This window comes from Magallana gigas, chromosome 7, assembly GCF_963853765.1.
Source record: "Magallana gigas chromosome 7, xbMagGiga1.1, whole genome shotgun sequence".
In the NCBI taxonomy this organism is placed as follows: Eukaryota; Metazoa; Mollusca; class Bivalvia; order Ostreida; family Ostreidae; genus Magallana; species Magallana gigas.
Genome location: NC_088859.1, coordinates 39,264,849 through 39,288,087, shown reverse-complemented (window position 1 = coordinate 39,288,087; position 23,239 = coordinate 39,264,849). Strand labels below are relative to the sequence as shown.

Here is a 23,239-nt window from a genome sequence, read left to right as displayed (position 1 = left end):
CCCAATTGGGAAGGGTCTATTTATTGGACCCGAATCAAAGAGATTGATGATGCGCTGTATCCATAAGTTTTGTCACTTTTATCATGTTTACATGCTTTATTATCCTTGTTGTAATTAGGCCCTAATTGTGTAATAAAATAGTAAAAATTAATCAAGCTATATACATCTTGACAGATTTTTCTGCGAATTGGTGTCGTGCTACAACTACTACCGGTACTTTTTTCTTAGAATTTGTTGGTTGAAAGTTCAAATTAATTGTTCATTTATTTTTTATATCTTTTCTTTTTTTTCTCACAATAAATGTCACTTAATTGCAGAAAGAAGGACACATAAAGAATTTGAAAATTATACCATGGCTGCAGTTGATATTTGCAAATTGTAATGATTTTTTTTTTAGTCTGTATGTTAACATGTCAAAACAAATAGTTTTCTCAATTCATTTATGCCATTACATCACTTGTGTCACAGATGTTGAAAATTAAATGAGTAGAATCATTTTAGTGTTTAATACCATAGATCACATCTCCAGCATCTGTAGTAATTGACAAAAAAATAAATCGGCATCTCCGGCAGCAGTCCTCACAAAGTCCTATCAATTCTGAACCACCAAGGTGATTATATAAAAAGTATGTGTGCCTAGATATATCAAACACAGATTTAAACCTGTACAGCATGTGTCATGAATGTAAATAAACAGGCTGTTGACATGATGGAAGTATCTTAGTTTGAAGTAATTTACAAAATGTAGCAATTTACATTGCTACAATTCACGTGAACGAATAACATGGAAGAAGTTAAAATCTATATGGTTATGAGTCTGGAATTTCTGTTGAATAATCTCTGCAAGTCATGTGCATGATTGACATTTCTACTGATTAAGGTATAGGAGACTTTCTGTATCAGTGATTTTTTTTTGTGAAGGTCGGAGGTGAACATACTTCTATTTATTTTGTTGTTGATATATTTAGATCAACACTCTTCAGATTAATTGAAGGCAATTGATCCACAGAGGCGAGAACTTCTGGATAGAATAGGGAGAGAAAGGAAACTGTGACAGCTAGGTATTGAAATGTGTTTACTAGACCATCATACAGGTGATTAAACCAATCATCCAGCCAATTTAGCAGTGAGATTTGACCACTAGCCATTGTATTGACACATAGTGTAGGTGGTCGGTCAGACTGGCCTGCAGACACAACATCTTTTTGGTTTTATTTCAATCTGTCCCTAAACTTTTAGTAGGTATTTATCAATCACTGACTAGGTATATATATATATATATATATATGCATGGAGATGAGAACAGACACAGTGAAGGTATTTCAGGTGTGTATAATTATTTTAATATTCACAAGGTCACCTGTTAATGGTTCACTTCATTGTGCTCTCATTTTCAGATGTTTACTCTTGATTGAACAGACAGTGGGATTTTATTAATGACGTGACATAACTGAAATTGTGCTTCCCCTAAAAGAGGATTTAAGGTGGACTGTTAGCACCTGAGACGTAGTCTGAGTGGATTTGTAATACCTTTTTGTGTTGACTGGGAAGTGTTACTTTGAAGGACTGATCACTGCTGTGGTGAAAAATAGAAAGGTGGATCATTCAATTATCCCAGCAGGTGACAATAGGAGGTAGGTGTTTCTCTGTTTATTTATCTGATTACTGCTTAGACTTGTTCTCGCTGGGATCAAATAGTTGGAATTAATTGAAATCTGGAGCCAGCAATGTGTGTGATGTTTGATGGCTGCTGATATTTCTTTTCGATAATGAACAAAAAGTCCATGCAGGGCCTACATCTGTATATTGGTGATCTTGGCTGATAAATGATCGAGAGATTCTCTGTCACTGAAAACCCGATGGTGCCAGTGTTTAACACACATCACAAGTGATATATGGATTGAATTAGGTAAATGGGATTTATTTTTATCTTTGATTTTTGAATAAGTGACAAAAGAATAGATTCAAAAGTTTTCTTCAAAAAAACAAAAACAAAAGAATTTGATACTAAGTGAAATGAAATGAAAGAACACAAGTAATTTATACCAATAAGTTTTCAATTTATAACATTAAGAGCTCCACATACATACATTAATGGATACCAAATTGCCCTCATGAATATAACTAAGAAACTTGTTTTGAATTTCTGAATGGCCTCTCTGGTAATGTCTTAAAAGTAGATTATCCATATGTAAATAAAGAAGTTTATGCAAAATTTTTCTGTACTTCAATTAAAAACTCAGCAAACATCTCTAATATACATATGATATGTTGTGCGATGCGATCATTGGGGTGATCGTAGCAGGAACTACGGTACATAACTACATATCTTGCATTATTGTCAGCGAAATATTGAAAAACTATAGCGCAAGATGTATATGAAAGATCAGCCATTTCTGGCTTAGCACTACAGGAGCGAGATGGAATGCTGGGAAGCTGCCCAAAAAATTGGTAGGATTTGCTAGTTCTTTTCCCGCACACTGGTTCTTAGAGCTCGCTTCAATCGCCGGCGCTGCATGCCACTCGCTGTTACCAGTGTTCTAGCGTTAGGCCACATAAAATTAATACTTAGATTCTCATCCTGATTTGCAAAAAATATGGGGTAGGTGGGTGGATTTTATTTCTTATTTCATTAAGAATATCTCTTTCACCCTTCGTGTTCTTGAAATAACAACTGCACTATATCTTATAATCGTTAAAGCTAATTTGAGTGCACTGACCAATTTGCAATCTTTAATTTTATTTTTTTTAATGTAGCTGTAAATTCATGTAGACATTTGTATTCTTATGATAACAGACATGACTGGAATCAAATGATAATCTCCATGTAAAAATGTTCTTCAGACTTTTTGTGTATAGCAAGCCTGAATTTTTCACCCACGATTTTTTTTTCTAAATAGAATATAACAAAAGGGTCGGCCACTTTGAGAGCGGCGGGCAGAGATGAGAATCCAAAAATTCATTTTATGTGGCCTTAGTTTTTGTTGAAATCATAGAGGAATCTAATTAAAATTCACACACTAGTATAATGTTAAGAAATTATTGCAAGATTTACATGCATATAGAATTAATATACTTATGATATACATATAATAGATTTCTATTCTTACCTACCAAATCGTTAAATGTGGGCTTGTAAAAAGAAATTTGGAAATCAATTAATGCTAGATCAATAATTGTATAAGCTTTTAAAATGAATGTTGTAAAGGAATTTAAAAGCAATGTTTAGGTTTACATTATTATTCATTAGCCCGGTATGTGTAATATTGACATAAAGATTGATGAATTTGACATTATAGCAGGTCGCACATGTATGTTGATGTAACTGTTACTGCATTGATGGCATCAATTTGGAATTTGATCGCGACCTGTGTGTGGTTAAATGTTTCAGAATTATTCTTGAATCTATCTTGCTTATTGATTGATTTTTTCGTGTATTTAAATTGCTTTTGTAACTGTAGATTTCTACCCTACCCACCAGGGCCAATAATCTCCTTAAAAAATCATGATGTAAAGGCTATTAAATAAAAAGTATCAGATTTTCAATCTACATTGATATTTGGACATAACAAGTGTCTGATGTTAAAAAATATTTCTTTTAAGGTACCTCACTACACCCAGACTTATACTTTTTAAGACACTACGCCACAAGATGGCGATTTAAATATTTTGTTAATCTGTTTATATCGTCGGATTCGTTGATATATCGATCATCGTAGCTCAGTGGCTAAAGTATTGGGCTTCTGAACCACAGATCATGAGTTCGAATCTGCCTGGAGCTTTTGTTCATGTTTACTGAACTTAAATTTTCGAAAATGTAATTTTTCATCCAAAATTGCACATTTTTTGCCTATTTGACCTTTATACTTCTTATCCATAAGATATCTATCATAATCAAGTAATTTTCTGCTGATTCGAGAAAATATTTCAAGGTGTAGTGAGCCACCTTAATGTTAAAATTATCACCTTTTCTTTTAATTGGTTATTAAAACCGCAAAACATTAACTGGCAAGATTAGAAATATGCAGCCTACGTCAATTTCACCTGTTACAGTCAAAACATTTGATATAGGCTGGAACTGAAACTGATGCGGACATCTGAGAAAACAGTGGATTGAAACTGTACATATAAGAAGTGTATTTTCAATCCACCTGAGCGTTTCTGACTTGCTATATAAGTTATGCGATCAAAACACATTTTATTTAGTATCAGCAAAGTGATTGCAAAATATTTTATTTATAATTAATAAGTATATGAGGAGATCCTTATTCGAGAGAGATTACACGCAAGGCAAAGCATTGTACAATGACTTCAGAGAACCAGTCTTCACTGATACACTTCCTATAACTACAGTTTCAATCCAATGTTTTCTCAAACGTCCGCGTCAGTTTGTTCCCACCTATTTCATATATCACATGACTGTAACGGGTGAAATTGACATAAGTTCTGTATTTCCAATCTTGCCAGTTAATGTTCCGCTGTCTTATTATAGTAGAGAGGATTACTTTATTATAAAAAGAAATGTTTTTTAATCTCAGACACATTTGCTGGATATCTTAGTTATTCGTATCAATGTTGCTTTAGCAAAAGTTATACCTACGTTTACCTATGTTCATTATGAATGCAGCTAGGAGCTGCTGCTCCAATATAGTCATCATAATATGATATTGATCAGAGCGTGACAGTTAAATTATATAACATGTATATAATTTCTGTGATTCATATATGTATATAACGGTACACAGTCAAATGAACACTGTATAAATATTCTTTTCTTATCATTCCCCATTTTACTATAGTGTAGTATCTATTTTAAACATTCATCCATTTTTAATGAAGATCGATATAAAACTGGTATATTATGCAATAACATTTTATAGATTGCACCAACAGATATGCATATGTTTCATCAAAGTAGTACATTTCAAGGTATTTGTATGTTTTAATGTGCAGCATATTGTGGTGTAGCAAGTGAGGTATTTCAGATAAAACTTGTCAAATATTGCCTTGCTTCAGGGTTGTGTTAATTTTGTGTTCTGAGCAGATGGAGTTCCTGTACCTTGTTTTAGGGGGGTCCCTAAAGGTAACTGCAGTTCCACAACTTATGTCTAAACCTGTCAAATATGAAATAATGATTTTCGCCTTGTATATTGCATGTAATACATGATAAACTTAGCACATTTCATAATTACCAGTACTGATCAGCCTTTTACATAAAAATTTAAAGTGGTATTATAGGTACCATCTTCGCTAGCCAAGGGTTTCTGATCCGCACCGCTCCTCACAAACCCTTGGCAAATCGAGCTAACAAAAGTCTGGAATTTTTTCGTCACAGCATCCCCATTCCTAATTTTAAATCTGCCAAATAATGAAAGATGCCGTACTTAGCGTACCAGATGCAGTAACGGCAGCCTCTATTGACATTATTATTGACAAGTTCAAAGAACTTTTTGATGCCCTGTGTATAAAATGAATATGAAAAATGTGAAATGTTACATATAAACCGAATTTATTTGAAAGGTGTAATAGGAGCGGTAAATCCTCAATCTACGAGTGCATGCCTCTGTTGATACACAATCTGGTGTACTTGTTATTGCACCATTGAATGATACTTGTACCTCCATCATAAAGGCACAAACGGAAAGACTAAAAAATTAAGGGTTTTGAACTATTTGTGTTAGAGACACGTGAATAAACAGTAGGAAAAAATTGTCAATTAAAGTAGATATGTTTTGCATTTTTGATTGGTCGAACGGTTTCAGTAAACCCCAATCAAAATCCAGGAAAAAAATCCTAACTTTTGCTGGCACAATATGCCAAGGGTTAGTGAGAAGCGGTGCCAATCAAAAACCCTTGGCTAGCGAAGATGATAAGACACCTTCATGTTGTGATGTACTAGCTTACTATCGAAATAATCAATAAATAACGTAATTTTTTTCTCTCCAAAATTTGTTACCTAACAGTATAGCGTAATGGTTTAAAGCATCAACTACTAATCTGTAAGTCATGAGTTCCAATCCCGCCCAGGGACTTTAATAATTTTTACCTTTCTAAAAAATTTTATAAAAATATTTTTGGTCAAATATTGTTTAAATTTGAAAATTTGATCTAAACCAGTGAAAGTATATTGATTATTATGAATTTTAATTCACATAAATTTTGTGGACTACTTACTATTATAATAAATCTTATTCATGTCCTGACAAATTTCTTATAAATTAGACCTGTTGAAAATTGATGTAATATATAATGAACACTGTTATAACAAATTTACAGCTATAATAAAGTAGTTTTAAGACCCTCTCTGGGAAATTGTAACATATTTTATCATTGCAAATATCATTTAAGATCCTTGAAATTTTAAGCTGCATATACATGTATATACATTTTACATTAAGATGCATATATACATGTATGTTAACACATGTATAAGACATTCAACATTCAAATTCAACTAGTATATTACTGAAAAAAAAATTGAAGTGAAAAGGTTTTAGTTGCAACCTTCGGTGCGAGATGATTATGAATAATTCACGATTTATTTGGATTAATTCATGAATATTAAATATTCAAACAATTGATCATAAAATGCTCATGAAGATCGATCCTATGAAGTAAAAATTAAGAATCATGAATAATTGTTTATTTTAAAAAAATTGATAAACATTCATGAATTATCATCTTTCATGAATTTTGCATGAACAGCAGCAATCATGAATATTCAAAACTATACTTAGTAATTTAACACTTTCCGGAGTTTAAAATTCAAAGTGAATAAATGCATGACATTAATATCTAATAAATCAGGTCCAGTATTGTAAATAATTTTAAAACATTTTAATTTTTTTTTATATTTATGAAAATAAAAAGCTTCTTTGTTCATATTTTTCAAACCTGTGGATAAAATCTTGTAAGGAGATGTGTGTTATAGAGAAGAAATATAAGACAGTCATTTACCTTAAAAGAAAAAATTGAATTAAAATGGTTTTTGTAAATATTGCATATGGTTAAAATATGACCAATTCTGATTAAAAGCAAATTGATCCTGATCTTATTTGCCGAAAAATTAAAAATCAACAATAGTTCTTAATTTGCAGGTAAGAAACCATTTTAATATAATTGTTTAGTTAATTACAAATTTTATTACTACTAAATATCCAAATTTTCGGGTGAAATTGCTTTTTAATTAAATTTCCATCATTGAGTTGGGATCAGTTAAACTTTGATCAGGTGTGGTACGATTTTGAATATTTTTTCAATATTTCGAAAAATTTGCCATTTTGATTCAATTTCTTTTTTCAAAATGATTCTTTTATACTTTTTCTTTATAAGGCACATCTCTTTAAAATAATTTATGCACTTGTTTGAAAAAAGATGCTTTTTATTTTCATAAATATTGTAGAAGCACATATTTTCATTGGGTCAAAATTTTGTTGTTTTTAAACCAAACAAAATTTCGTAGGCATTTAACTTTGTCATATAGTAATCTCTTTGTAATCATTAATACTTGGGTTAAAAATTCGTCATGAATTTAATTTCATTGATTTTTACTGCCAACGAAAATAGCCAAATTAAATCCTCAATGAATATTTCTGCTTGTACAGTAATTTTTTTATTTAAAATAATAAAACATCGTATTGACATTACTGGACATGATTTTTCATTCCAAATTTAAAACTCTATAGTGTGTTACTTAATGCAACCAAAACAAATTTTCCACTTTCCACAAAAAAAATGTAAAAATTATTTAAAGCTGCATGCATGGTCAGATTATTTAGCTACATTTTATTACATAATCAAATTATTTTCCTTAGGAACCAATTATCTTATAAAGTTATAACTTTAGCAGAATCGATCTTCTTTCAACATTAGAAATATCAAAGTAAATAAAGATAAATTCTTTATGGGCTTAACAAAAAAAAACCCAAAATGCATCATGGGAATGTTTAGGAAAGGGAAACCATTTGGTTTTGTTCCCCAAATTTTTGGGTTTATTTCAACCTGTATGTTATACATCGAATGTAAACAATACAAACTTCAGAAATTTTAGTGAACAAAATGTACACATGAGGTTTATTTTTTATTTGCCAGACATGACTCATATTTAGACTCAATTAAAAGGGATGTCAAATATCATAAAACAATTATCCCCACCTCGACGTCAGGAGCGAATTTTAATATGGGATGAAAAAACGTGATATTCTTTGTATGTTGTTTGTAAAAAAAAAATTAAATGGTACATCATTTTTTATTGAAATTTGGCTTAATTAACTGGGAAAACTACTGCAATGTCTATCATTATACACATACTTAGCATATAATCATCATTTGAAAGTGTAACAAAATTTGATAAAAAAATGGACCAAGAAGCATGAAAGAGCAATTATATCCATCTTTGAACAGCAGAATCATGTTTTAGATATGACATCCATAAAAAAAAATATGATGTAGCTCATATCAGGCATTTAACCTTAACTAACTTAACATATCCAATATGCATCGAATTTGCATTTGTGTTTGTCTTTAAAATCTCATTGTAATGCAGTCTGTAATTGACAAATTTCATTTTTCAAAGTGTAGTAAGGCTATAAAAAGTTTCAGACTTGTGCAAACATGTGAAACTCAGTTAATGTTTGAATTTTTGGAATGCATATATTTATCATTTAAACAATAAAATGCTTTCTTTGGTGATTCAGGCAGGATATGAAGGTTGCAACATATTGCAGTAAAAATACGTAACCCATATTAGCGAGTTTATGTGTAAACATTTTTTGCAATGATCACTCAGTCATGTATTTACATCTTTCTTTTAATTAACAAATGAATAAATTGTAAACTGTAGATTTTGACCAATCAATAAATGGGGTGTGTAGATTTCATTCCTGTCAGTTTCTATAGAGCTATGAGTTAAAAAGTTTCCATAATAAATAGAGGGAATCATACTAGGTAGATGTAAATATAAAATAATGCATTGATGTGATGACGATTAATATTTTGAAAATTAGTCCATATATATACACATGAAAGAAAATACAACATTAAAGTCAGATGGATCAAGTTATAAGTTGCTTTGCTTTATGAATCAGCAGTCTGAACTCTCTAAATCCATATATCGGTATTGAGTAATATTAATATCTATGCAAATTTTCTCCTTTATTTCTCAAGAAACTTGATTTCTATTGACAATTATATAAAAAAAAACCTGGCCAGTTCTTGTATCATCAAATACCGGTACAATGAATGCAACAGATTGAGATATTCAGGATGATAAAATGCAAAAACATTAAATCGGACCAAAAAAAATTATAAAGCCAGCAAAACAGATGTGTTCTATACAGAATCTGTTAAACTCTTGATATATTAGAAAAATAGATTTGTTAATCATATGATGTATAGATTGTTCTCTAATTACTGTTTTCTTACTTTTGAATGATAAAAAATTTGTTAAAATTAAATAAGTTTATATTTTTTAATTTATAAAATTTCAATCAAACCAAAAAGGGAAAAACGAAAGTTCCTGATAAAGCAGGTATTGACCAGTCTATACCAAATGTTTGACAGATATTGGCTGACCTTGGCCTTTAATTGGCTTTCAGTCAGCCCCAAGACAAAGTCTTCTCTGTTTTAGTGTCAGAAGTCACTTTAGTGTATGTTTTATATCAGTTCACATTTTGTATTTTAGTACATGTATGTATAATTATAAACACTGGTTAATATTATAATTTATCCCAACACCGTACTAAATGAAGCACATGCACTCACGTTAACTTAAGAAAAAAAATTATTACTGTAGTGCCATAGCTGGCACGATCGAGGAAGAGACATTGTCGTCAAGGTATGGCCAAGGTCCTCAACAAGATTTTGGCTAACCACCAAACAGACAGTCAGTGACTTAAATGATGTAATTCATGGGGAAAATAAGGGTAATTTGCCAGTCTTAAAAGTCCCTGCAGTTGAAAACAATAAACTTTTCACATGTTATTAATTATGGTCATGATAATTACAAACCATAGGTTGAGTTGCAGGGATTTATCCGCAAAGAGGTGTTAACAAACAGAAACCACAAAATTGTTTTTCATTCATGCATTAGAGGCACTTGACATCGTCATTTTTGTCATATGATATTGAGAAAAAGGGCATGTATAAGGTGGTAAGTATGTAGATGGTGTCATTTTTCATTGCAAGAATAAAATGTTAGGTCAGTGCCTGTACTGTTCATCAACATGTATGCCTTAATTTAAGTGAAATATTAACAAGAAATTAGCTAATTATACAGCTTTTGTCCCAGTTTTGAATGAACCAAAAAAAAAATTTGTTTGTCACCTCGACCTTTATGTCAGTTGGAATGGCCGGATGTAGAAATTAATGTTTTTGATGTCAAATGAATAATATCAAATTAACTTTTTTTTAGAATTTTTATATGAAATTTATTTTGTTGTTGATAAGGAAGAAAATTTTGGCATTTGTATTATCACATCCAGTATTATTAAAGAATTATTTTTAAAGGAACTTAGACAGGATTTGAGATCAAAAATTTTATTTTTATTTTTTATGTATAAAGTGGTTTACTGGTGCATTTTTATGATTGACCAAAATATTGAATGTTAAAGTCAAGTTACAAGCGAGATACAGAGGTAAGAATTGATTGTTATGTAAACAAAGCTCGAGTCTTATAGTTGCATGTTTACAAAAAATATAATGTAGAGAATAACCATTTCTTAGACAATATGACATATGTAAAAAAATATTTTAAACTTGTTCCGTATCTTCATAAATACTATTATCAACAAAAGAAAGATATATTTGATTGAAACTTGCACAAATACAACACATATGTAAAAATGACAATATTCGAGCTTTGTTTACAAAACAAAGAATTATGAACACTGTATCTTGCTTATAACTTAATATTGGACTTTCAAATTTTGACAACTAGAGCATTATAAACTTCTATATTTTTCAGTATAAACATTGAAAATGGAAAACTAAAATTTGACAATTTTAAGTCAAATTGTGTAAGTCCATTTAAGTTGACTTTTAAAACAGAAAGTTTTCCTTAAGAAATAAGGGCTTGCTCTGTCTACTCCTTAGATTGGCTTGGTAATTTAAATCTGGAAATCCTTGTAAGTTGGAAATTTTATTAATTTTTCTGTATCTTTACTTTGATTTGTAGTAAACTACTTGATTCATTTGATTATTAGAAGTTTTTTGTGTTTGGGGATTCAAGTTTGTTCAAATGAAGGATCAAACCCCTTTCAAGGGGAGATAATAAAAAATTATTGAAAATTTGTTTTTTAATATTTTTTTAAAATCTTCTCAAAAACCATTTGGCCAGAAAAGCTGAAAGTTGTGTGGAATCTTCCTCATGAAGGATTGTTCAAATCATGATCCTCTGGGTTAAGGTACTGTTTTAAAATCTTCTTCTCAGAAATCGTTTGGCCAGAAAATCTGAAACTTTTGTGAAGGCACCCTCAGGTAGGGTAGATTCAAGTTTGACAAAATCATGATCATTAGGTGCAGGGTGGGGCCACAATTGGGGGGGGATATATAGAGAAACATCTTTTTCTAAAAATCCATTTGTAGAAAAGTAGTGAGTGCAACTTAAGTGAAAGCAACCTCAAACAGTGTAGATTCAAATTAGTCAAAATCATATTTTTTAGGAATAGGATAGGGCCATGCAGATCAAGGGGTCCAATTTTATGAAGAAAAAGACTTTAAATTATTTACATAAACTCAAATGTTATAGTGTATGGGTTTTCCCTGTATGAGTATTTTTTGACATGATATTTCTTATAATCAGGAATGTAAGGTATTCATTAACATAAGTGGGGGTTTTATTGTTATGAATTGAAAAATTATTGGTACATGTATTAATTTATACTTGTGCTCTTTGAGTTACTTCTTTTCTCAAAGTATTAATTTTTTTTTAAGGAAACTTTTGTGTCATTTATTGAAAAGGTTTTGGCAAATATAAATGAAAAGAAGAACAAGATGTGTTTGTTTTCCAGAAACCCAGTATGTATTTGGCCAAGTTATGTAGTATTATAGTATATGGTTTGTTTGCCCTATCTACCTGTTTGCTTGAGTCCATTCGCCTTAGGTCTGTATGCTATAGTTGTCGTTCGCCCTAATTAATGGACCTAGGGCGGACGGCTTTCAGTAAGATAGACAAACAATTCAACGTGTTATAGCAAAAAGACCAAGTTTTTGCAGTCGGAGGTACTGCAGGCAGGACAACAAATGTCGCAAATTTTGAATCTCAAGGTCCACCAATCAAAATCAGCATAAACTGAAACAGATGGTTCTTACTGTCACATGAACAGGTCTAGGCAACCTCCGTTTTTGGAGGATAGCTCAATTTCAAGATGGCTGCTGATTTTTACCATATATGGAAAGTCACTTTGCATTGTGGGTGAAATTATCCTCCATTTTTGGAGGATAGCATGGGTATATTTCAAAGGCTTCGTGCATATCTTTAATGAGAAAATGCAAGCACCAGACCATATGGGAATTAAAGTTAAGGGAATAAACTAATGATTGTATGCGGCGATTTGAAATTCTATGTATAGTATTTTCACAATATGCTTTGAAAGTGTGTACTTCCTGTGTTCAGTTTTACAAATGACATAGACTATTTACATGTTTCATTTAATAAAAATCACAAAATAGTGATGTTTATTACTCATTAAAACATTAATGAGTTCATTCACGTTTAGAGACACACAATAGATATCTTGATCTGCTATATTGTACATGTACAAAGTAAATGTTTGCATATACCTAAGGAACTTTGTAGCTCTTATTCTAATTAATTCACATGTTATTAAGTATCATTTAAATTTAATCCCTTCACACAAAAAGACATTGTTAAATTTTATTAATCAAAATGATACCATTTATAGATATCAATTATCCAGAATATTGAAAAAAAAATGTGAGAATCTTCACATAAGTTATTTTTCTTTAAAATCAGCCCTGCAATTATTTAAACTTAAATATTTATTAAATATTATCAATAATTATAATTATTAATAGCTAAAAAAGGTGATATTTTTATAGTATAATAATTATATTTTATTCATAGTTAACTCCCTTTGTAAAAACAGAGTTAATTGCCCTTCATCTGAAAAGATCCACCAGGGGGCGCATACATCTATCCTCCAAAAACGGAGGATAAAATCTATCCTCCAAAAACGGAGGTTGCCTAGACCTGATGAATAAAGCCACTAAATTGGGATAGATCTTTATAAATCTCAATAAAGAAGCTGACCATTAAACTTAAACAAGCTCATTTTTGATTCATTCCTGCAGTTTTGTTTCCACTAATAGTGATAGTGTATTGAGATCAAAAGTGAGCTATTGTTTTTGACCAGTCAGTCAGTCCATCTGTCCTGTTTCTTTTTATAAGTGCAACTCCTCTTAAACCACTGCATGGAATTTACTGAAACCTGTTAGGCATTTAGGATGCAATAAGTTGATGTGCATTTTTCATGTACCAGAAAATTCCAATTCCATTATTTTTCTGTGAATTTTGGCTGACTGAATTTAGAAATTTGGCCTTATGTTAAAAAAATAGTAATGAACAGTTTTTAAGTGCAACTACTCTTCAACCGCTGCATGGAATTTATTGAAACTTTGTAGGCATTTTAAGGTACTTCACTACACCGAGACTTATACTTTTTAAGACACTACGTCACAAGATGGCGATTTAAATGTTTTGTTAACTGTTTGTATCAATCGATTCAGATGTATTTCGTAATAGCTCTGTGGTTAAAGTATCAGGCTTGTGAACCGCAGGTCATGAGTTCGAATCCGCCTGGGGGTTTTGTTCATGTTTACTAAATGAAATTTTTGAAAATATCATTTTTTATCTAAAATTGCACATTTTTGCCTATTTGACACATATACTTCCTATCCATCTTGCTATCTATCATAATCAAGAGTTTTTCTGCTGATTTGAGAAACTTTTTCAAGGTGTAGTGAGGCACCTTAAGGACCCAATATGTAGATGTGCATATTACCAGGAAATTCAGATTCAATTATTTTTCTGAAAATTTGGCCCCTTTGAACTTAATTTTTTTAGTTTTTAAAGGAAAAGGAATAAATGTGCATCTTTGCAGGGAGTTTTTAGCTGATGGTTATTTGAGAGTTATGCTCTTTATTAAACTGTTTTATGCATTTAATGCATACCTTAAATTGCCATTCATTACGTGTATCATTAAATGTCAAGTAATTGGGGAGCATGGGGTGTGTGAACTTGCTCACTTTTTCTTTCATTTTTCAGTGGATGAGATACCTGTCCTGATCATGTGAACAGAGAGGAAGTGACCACTATGCTGATGTTGTCTGGGATATGCGTAGTCTTCCTCCTATTCTTTTGTTGGCAAACACAAGGATTCCTGTTTCAAGATGGAGGTTTGTAGATACAATGTTCCAATTATCATATTCTGAATGACTTGAAAAATATATTGTCAGTTATAATAGTATACATGTAGTACGTCATATTTTGATATGAAAATGAGATACAAAATATATCATAAATTAATAAGGTTATTTGTTCAATAAAATTCATCAAATTTATGTTTGACAATATGTATAGCAAGTTGTCCACTGTATTGAAATATATCAATGGAAAGGTTAGAGACAGTTTTACCTTTGCTGAAAATCTGTAGTTTTACGAAGATAAATTCAGATTGACAAATCGTAGAGCTACAGTTCCCCCCAATTACAAAAAAAACAAAACTTGCAATTTAAGACCCACAAAAAATGCACTAGTTCTGGACTAAAAACTTCATTTCCTTAAAAGTTTTGTACAAATATTCAATACCATTTGAGTTTTTCAAATTGGCTTCCAGTTAGGAAACAAAAGTTAAAATTCTATAAGCAGCATGTAATACTTGAGAGACATTACAGATTCAGTTTCATTATGGCTCTGGCATTAAGGATTGACAGAATTTCACCAATAGTTTTTATAAAATCCAGGTGATGTCCTCATTCTGACATTGATGAATCCTGAACTAGATATAGGTCACACGGTCTTTTACTTTATTCACATCTCCTAAACACCTAATTACCACCATCATTCAAAACTCAACCACTATGCACAAGTTGAAAAAATATAATCTGACACTAAGATGTGGTAAATACATCATCTCTAGACTTTTCGGCTGAATGCTAACATACATTTGCTAAATATCATTTGCAACCTCTAAAAGTTACTCATAAATAAACAGTACAATATATAGCATTTTAATGTAAACTATCACCTTAAAAGGTAAGTACCGATACACACTTTTTAAGTACACTTGGGAATAGACAGTTTACACACCATGAATTGCAAAGTTAACCATGCAGTGCATCAGTTCAAAGCATTGTTAAACTATAGACTTGATGTCCACGTTGGTGAGAAACTCTTCTAGAGTGTTTCTCTATCTGGGCTGTTAATTTTTTATTGAATGCTATCTAAAATAGCATAGCAAAAATCATAAATTACATTTGATGGATATTTTCATATTTATTATGACAAATGACCATAGGCTGCAAATCAAAATGTAAATTTAAGTGATTATGTTAAGAAAATTGAATCAAAATTGCAGGAAGTGGGTCATTTTCTACTCAATTTTATGCCAATTTTGTTGTGTTTGTGGAATTCACCCAATGCTGGCAGATTGACATTCGAAAAAGTACATGCTTTCTTTCTTTTATGATCAATTAACTTTAAGGTAGAATTTATGAGGATCAAGTGATCTGACTGTTCATCATACAATCTTCATGATATTGATTGCTGTGTGTGAATGACTCTTCAGCCACTTTTTGCTCATTATATGCATATTTGTAGTACACATTTTTGTGACCCTTCTTGCACATGATCTGATCAAACATCATTCATTGACAGTTGTTGTTCCCAAAGACCCTTACATCTACATTGGAAATGAGCTGGTGTTGTCCTGTAATCTAACCAGACCTCTGGATGAAGACTCCAAGTCCATGTACTTCACCAGGAACGCAAATGAGCGGATTCCTTCTAAGTATGTCTCCATTGTCGGCACACGCAGCATCAAACTCCGAATGCCAATCCTGTCTCCCGATGACAGTGGCAACTATGTCTGTAAAATCAACAAGACAAATGGGAAGATTGGCGTGCTTGGGTTCCAAGTGGTCACAGTGGATTGTAAGTACATGTATCAACAATCAGAGAAAACAAGATTTTAACCTGATGTATAAACTCTGTATATTAAGTATAAAGATATACTGTGGTTTCATTAATATTCAAGGGTATCAATTGGATAAAGTGAAAATCACAGTTTCAGGAAATTCGTGGCCAATGACCCTATCAATACAAAATATTAGTAGAAATTGCAGTTCAATGAATATTTAATTTCAAGGATAAACTTAACAACAAAATCAACGAAAATTGGTATTCAACGAATATTGATGAAACCACAGTACCTCTGTATGATTTTGGTGAAACTATTTTTGAAAAGTTATTTTTCATTTGTTTAAGTTTCAAGACTTTGTTGAAGTCAGATATGCTACACATAATCTAAATTCAAGTTTGTGATGAATTTATTACACCTATGTTGTTAGTCTTGGTTGTGCATGTATAATGACAACATTAAACATTTCAATTCACTTGCTTACCTATAGGTTTCAGATAAAAATTGATTCAAATTAAATTTTTCATGCAGCTTTACAAAAAAACCCAGGATTAATTAACTTTATCCGAACACAAATGTAAAAACGTAGCTTGGAACAGGCAAAAAACCAACTTTTAGATGCATAGTATCATTATTCAATCAATGTTCTTGATTTCCGAAAGTTTACTTTTAAGTTCCAGCCATAAGTTTCAATATTGTTGAACTTTCTCATTGAATATACTGGGTAGTCAAATTTGTATGAACAAAAATCCACAAAACATGTAAATTTCTTTTAACATTTTTATTTCTATTTAAAGATAAAAAGAATATTTTTCTCCTTAAATTTAAAGTTTTATACAGCAACAAAAGTTTAGCTATTTATGCATCACTTGCTCTGTATAGCACTAGTGAGGAGGAGCAAAGTTTTCAGTGAACTGCTCCACTGACTTAAAGGGGCATGGTCACGGTTTTTGGTCAAATTTTATTTTTTCGATTTTAACATTAACTATGATTCAGTAAATAAAAGCATTACTAGTAGTCAACCAAAATTTGAGAGTCAGTCGACAGTTGTCAAATTATAAGCGTCCCTTAATTAATACCCCTTACCTTGAGGATTAGATTTTTTGAAGATTAAACTTGTGTAGTTTCGAAGTTTTTTCTTCACTGTTTCTGGAGGTACATGTATTATAACTGAATACCAGTCAGTGTAATCAATTATTCATTAATTATAGTAGAAAATATACACAGTCACACTGCTGGAGTTAATATTTTGTTACAGTACCCACAACATTTTTTAAAATCCTATCCTAAACTATCATATATCAGTTCTATCGTATCGTACGTGTGTGTATACTGTTTCATCGTGCGTGAATCCTATTCTATCATGCATGAATCCTATGCTATCGTTTATCTTGTAAAAATAACATTGCTGCATGCTGGTACTATATGTTTTAAAGTGAAACGCAGAAACTGAAATGAGAGGATTTAAAAACCTTGCAATGTAATGAATCCAACTGTATGAAGATACTTGAATGTTACATTTAAATTATGTTATAGTCATATGTAAAGTAACAAAAAAATGTTAAAAAATGAAATTATTACATTATGCTGATTTGAACCTTAAGCTTGTAAAGTAGGACCTTATTGATCAAAGCTTATATTTATAAAAATTCATTATGTTACTTCTTAAAGAAAATTTCTGTTTGGCCATTGGGAATGGGATGTGTAAACTAAGTTAAATTCTTAGTTCACTGTTCAATAATTCTGTGTTTAGATTTGTGTACGAAAACTTTCTTAGTGAGGACAATACAAAGCAACATTTCATGATATGATATTATCAAAATTTTAAAAATTGGGGACCACAAAACATATATTGAATACAATTGTAATTTTTTTACATGCTTTTGTAACAAATTTAATCCAAGGAATTTGGCAATGAATGAAATGATGGTTTTCTGTTGTTAGGTGTTTACCTTCAGAGGAATGCTGTATAATCAACATTAGATGAAAATTTGTGTCAAAGTGAGAGAATTTAAAACTGTTATTTTAATTTGTTGCATTAACTTGCAGATAAACCACAGAAGGTAAAGAAGGAAGACATCAGCTGTAGGGTTTTTAACTGGGAGAAGATGAATTGTACTTGGAAGCTTGGTGTCAACTATATCCATATAAGAGATATCAAGGTGGAACTTGTCTGGGCAGTAGCGTAAGTCTCACTCCAGCAAATACCAGCTGATTACCCTATATGTAAAAGGCATTCACATTACCTAAAACTATAACAACACTGGTACCACCAATTTCCTTGTTATGACAGTCATTATGTAATAAATTCAAAATTAATTCAAATAATAAATAATTTCTGCCAAATCTTTGAGAAGAACTTTAAAATATGTTGATGAAGGGCATCAATTTACATAAAATTAATGAGGTATTGCACACTTAATACTCTCCTATGTAGTATTCCATAGACTATGCCTATATTTTACATATTGAATCACTTTGTATGAGTATGCAATATTTAACATAGCTCACTCCATGTAATATTTTACATGAGTCACTTTTTGTGGTATTCCACATGACCCACTCTACTTATGTTGTATTCCACATGACCCACTCTACCTATGTTGTATTCCACATGACCCACTCTACCTATGTTGTATTCTACATGACCCACTCTACCTATGTTGTATTCCACATGACCCACTTTACCTATGTTGTATTCTACATGACCCACTCTACCTATGTTGTATTCCACATGACCCACTCTACTTATGTTGTATTCCACATGACCCACTCTACCTATGTTGTATTCCACATGACCCACTTTACCTATGTTGTATTCTACATGACCCACTCTACCTATGTTGTATTCCACATGACCCACTTTACCTATGTGGTACACCTTATTACCCACTCTACCTATGTGGTATTCCACATGACTCACTCTACCTATGTGGTACACCATATTATCCACTCTATGTGGTACACCATATTATCCACTCTACATATGAAGTATTCAACATGACCGACTTTTAATTACCTATGGGGTTCACAATACTACCCACTCTACCTATGTTGTATTCCACATGACCCACTTTACCTATGTGGTACACCTTATTACCCACTCTACCTATGTGGTATTCCACATGACTCACTCTACCTATGTGGTACACCATATTATCCACTCTATGTGGTACACCATATTATCCACTCTACATATGAAGTATTCAACATGACCGACTTTTAATTACCTATGGGGTTCACAATACTACCCACTCTACCTATGTTGTATTCCACATGACCCACTTTACCTATGTGGTACACCTTATTACCCACTCTACCTATGTGGTATTCCACATGACTCACTCTACCTATGTGGTACACCATATTATCCACTCTATGTGGTACACCATATTATCCACTCTACATATGAAGTATTCAACATGACCGACTTTTAATTACCTATGGGGTTCACAATATTACCCACTCTACCTATGTTGTATTCCACATGACCCACTTTACCTATGTTGTATTCTACATGACCCACTCTACCTATGTTGTATTCCACATGACCCACTCTACTTATGTTGTATTCCACATGACCCACTCTACCTATGTTGTATTCCACATGACCCACTCTACTTATGTTGTATTCCACATGACCCACTCTACCTATGTTGTATTCCACATGACCCACTCTACCTATGTTGTATTCCACATGACCCACTTTACCTATGTGGTACACCTTATTACCCACTCTACCTATGTGGTATTCCACATGACTCACTCTACCTATGTGGTACACCATATTATCCACTCTATGTGGTACACCATATTATCCACTCTACATATGAAGTATTCAACATGACCCACTTTTAATTACCTATGGGGTTCACAATACTACCCACTCTACCTATGTGGTATTGCACATGACCCACTACTATAACTATGTGGTACACCATATAACTCACTGCATTTGTGGTATTTTGAATAATCTGTGTTAAATTATTCACCTGTCTCCACATGTGAATTAAAATTGTTGGTGTTTACCGTAGTTTGATTAGTGATACCTCCATGAAGGAGAAATGTCACTTTATTTAAATGCAAGTATCAAAGTCTATATCGTTTTATCGCCGGAGGAGATTAAAATGTCACTCAGTATTGATGCTCTATTTATAAACTTTTATAGAATGCAAAATCAATCAACATGCACTATGAATAAATAATGGTACCACTGCGTACCAATATAAAGTTATTTTTGGAATTTTTATTTTCTTTTAAAACTGATGGAACAAATTGAAAAACTTCTATTTACATTTTAGCAGACACCTTTCTGCCTGACAGGTGATTGGCAATGAATAAAAATTCTTTTGTTAGTATTAATTCAATCACCTGCATTTTTTAGTTAAATTGACATGATATTGGAAAGCTAGAAGCCAATGACGGTACATTTCATGTTTTATTTCGACATTGAAATAGGTGTTATTGATTTAATTATATAACTTTGACATTATTTTTGTTTTGTGTATCACTAAGCAATGTGTGAGGTTAACATAAAACATTTATAAAAATAGAGGCAATCATGATTAAACCATATCAGATATAGTTCTTATGATGAGCTACGAGTTTAATGAATTCATTAAATTAAAAGGTTTGTTGATACTTTTGCCTTAATTATGACTCGGGTTATAATGAAAGTCAAAACTGAATACCGCAAAGAGTTCCCTCCTACATGGCTATCCTTAAAAATTTGTTTGTTTGGAATTGCACCTTGGGGTTTAACCGTTTTCAGATCAAGGAGGTAGGGAAGGGGAATTTCATTTTTCAAATGAAAAACTTTGCGTCATTAAAAATTAATAAAAATCTCAATAAACAGAGGATTCAGGAAATGTTTATTTCTCTTTTTAGCTCACCTGAGCCAAAGGCTCAAGTGAGCTTTTCTGATCACAATTTGTCCGTTGTCTGTCGTTGTCGTTGTCGTAGTCGTAGTCGTTGTCGTTAACTTTTCACATTTTCTTCTTCTTCTCAAGAACCACTGGGCAGATTTCAACCAAATTTGGCACAAAGCACCACTAGGTGAAGGGGATTCAAGTTTGTTCAAATGAAGGGCCACGCCCTCTTTAAAGGGGAGGTAATTGAGAATTATTGAAAATTTGTTGGTATTTTACAAAAAACTTCTTCTCAAAAACTATTTGGCCTGAAAAGCTAAAACTTGTGTGGAGGCATCCTCAGGTAGTGTAGATTCAAGTTTGTTCAAATCATGGTCCCTGGGGGAAGGGTGGGGCCACAATTGGGGGATGAATTTTTACATAGGAATATATAGAGAAAATCTTTAAAAATCTTCTCAAAAACTATTGGGCCAGGAAAGCTGAAATTAAAATGGAAGCATCCATAGGTAGTGTATATTCAAGTTTGTTCAAATCATGGTCCCCGGGGGTAGGGTGGGGCCACAATAGGGGGATGAATTTTTACATAGGAATATATAGAGAAAAATATTTAAAAATCTTCTTCTCAAAAACTATTAGGCCGGGAAAGCTCAAATTTAAGTGGAAGCATCCTCAGATAGTGTAGAATCAAGTTCGTTAAAATTATGGTCCCCGGGGATAGGGTGGGGCCACAATAGGGGGATGAAATTTTACATAGGAATATATAGAGAAAATCTTAAAAAATCTTCTTCTTGAAAACAATTAGGCCAGAAAAGATCAAATTAAAATGGAAGCATCCTCAGGTAGTGTAGATTCAAGTTTGTTCAAATCATAGTCCCTGGGGGTAGGGTGGGGCCACAATAGGGGGATCAATTTTTACATAGGAATATATATTAAAAATCTCCTTATCAAAAACTATTAGGCCAGAAAGCTCAAATTTGAATTGAAGCATCCTCAGGTAGTGCAAGTTTGTTCAAATCATGATCCCTGGGGGTAGGGTGGGGCCACAATTGGGGGATCAAGTTTTACATAGGAATATATAGAGAAAATCTTTAAAAATCTTCTTTTTAAAGACCATTTAGCCAGAAAAGCTTTAACTTGTGTAGAGGCATCTCGGGTAGTGTAAATTCAAAATCACAGTCCCTAGTGGAAGGGCGGGGCCGTGATGGCGGTTTGAATTTTTACATATATAGAGAAAATCTTTAAAAATATTCTGGGAAAGTTTTTCGGTCCAGAACTCAGTCTTTAGTGTGAAAGCACAGGTTATGCAGATATTAGTTTGATGAAACCATGATACCCTAGAGAAAAGTGGGGCAACAAAATGGGGGGGGGGGGGTATATAGGAAAAGAGAAAAATCATCTTACAGGTACAACAACAAAAGGGGCTTGGTATTTACCAAAAGAAAGAGGTGGATAAAAATTGGCAGATTTTCAATTTTTTTAGCAAGATCTACTGTACTTAGTTGTCAAGATATTTTGATACTGTAATGCTTATTTGATCAGAATTAAGGCAATTGTTGCTCAGGTGAGCGATGTGGCCCCTGGGCCTCTTGTTTTTTTATTGAACCCAATTTTTAACAAATATTTTGATGAACAAACTAACATGTAAAAATTGTACCATGGAAAAAAAAAAAGAATAAAAAAGTTCTTTATTTTTTGCAGATCAAATTTTAATTGGGGGGGGGGGGGGTTATTTCAATGAGGATGGAGGCAATTCCAAACAATAATCTTTTTTTTGGCCTTATTATAATTCTTGCATAAAATTATCTTTGCTTCACCCTCCCACTGATGTTCATCTTTTGGTTTTGTTTGGAAATTTTATTTCCAATCCAAAAATGACAAATACCGTATTTTCCCGACGACTCGTCGATGCGGACGACTCGTCGAATTGCCCATTTTTAGCCAAAATTTTAACAAAATCCTACGATACGTCGATCTCAGACCATACGTCGATATTATCACTTCAAAATGGCCTATAAAACTGCAGTACGTTATCAGTGTATGATGCCACGATGTCACCGATATTGCTACCAATTATTATTAATGATTAACATTTAAACAATTACTCTTTATACTTATGCATCATATTTTCAAATACCGGCAACTTCTACAAAGTCGCTTGCATTTTAAACAATTCCCGATATCGCGTGTTATGCAAAACTAAACTTACTTTGTCAG

General features: G+C 32.2%; 1 protein-coding gene across 6 annotated transcripts in view; it reads left to right on the top strand.

Annotated features, from left to right (window-relative positions):
• Nucleotides 1-23,239, top strand: part of LOC105322392 (leukemia inhibitory factor receptor) — an 81,254-nt gene that overhangs the window by 37,270 nt on the left and 20,745 nt on the right. For all 6 annotated transcript variants that reach the window (XM_034458679.2, XM_066067258.1, XM_034458678.2 and 3 more), the window contains 3 exons: nt 14,285-14,415; nt 15,896-16,171; nt 18,207-18,342. In XM_034458679.2, the coding sequence (XP_034314570.2) occupies nt 14,334-14,415; nt 15,896-16,171; nt 18,207-18,342 (494 nt within the window). In that variant the 5' untranslated portion in view covers nt 14,285-14,333. The remainder of the gene's footprint in view (nt 1-14,284; nt 14,416-15,895; nt 16,172-18,206; nt 18,343-23,239) is intronic.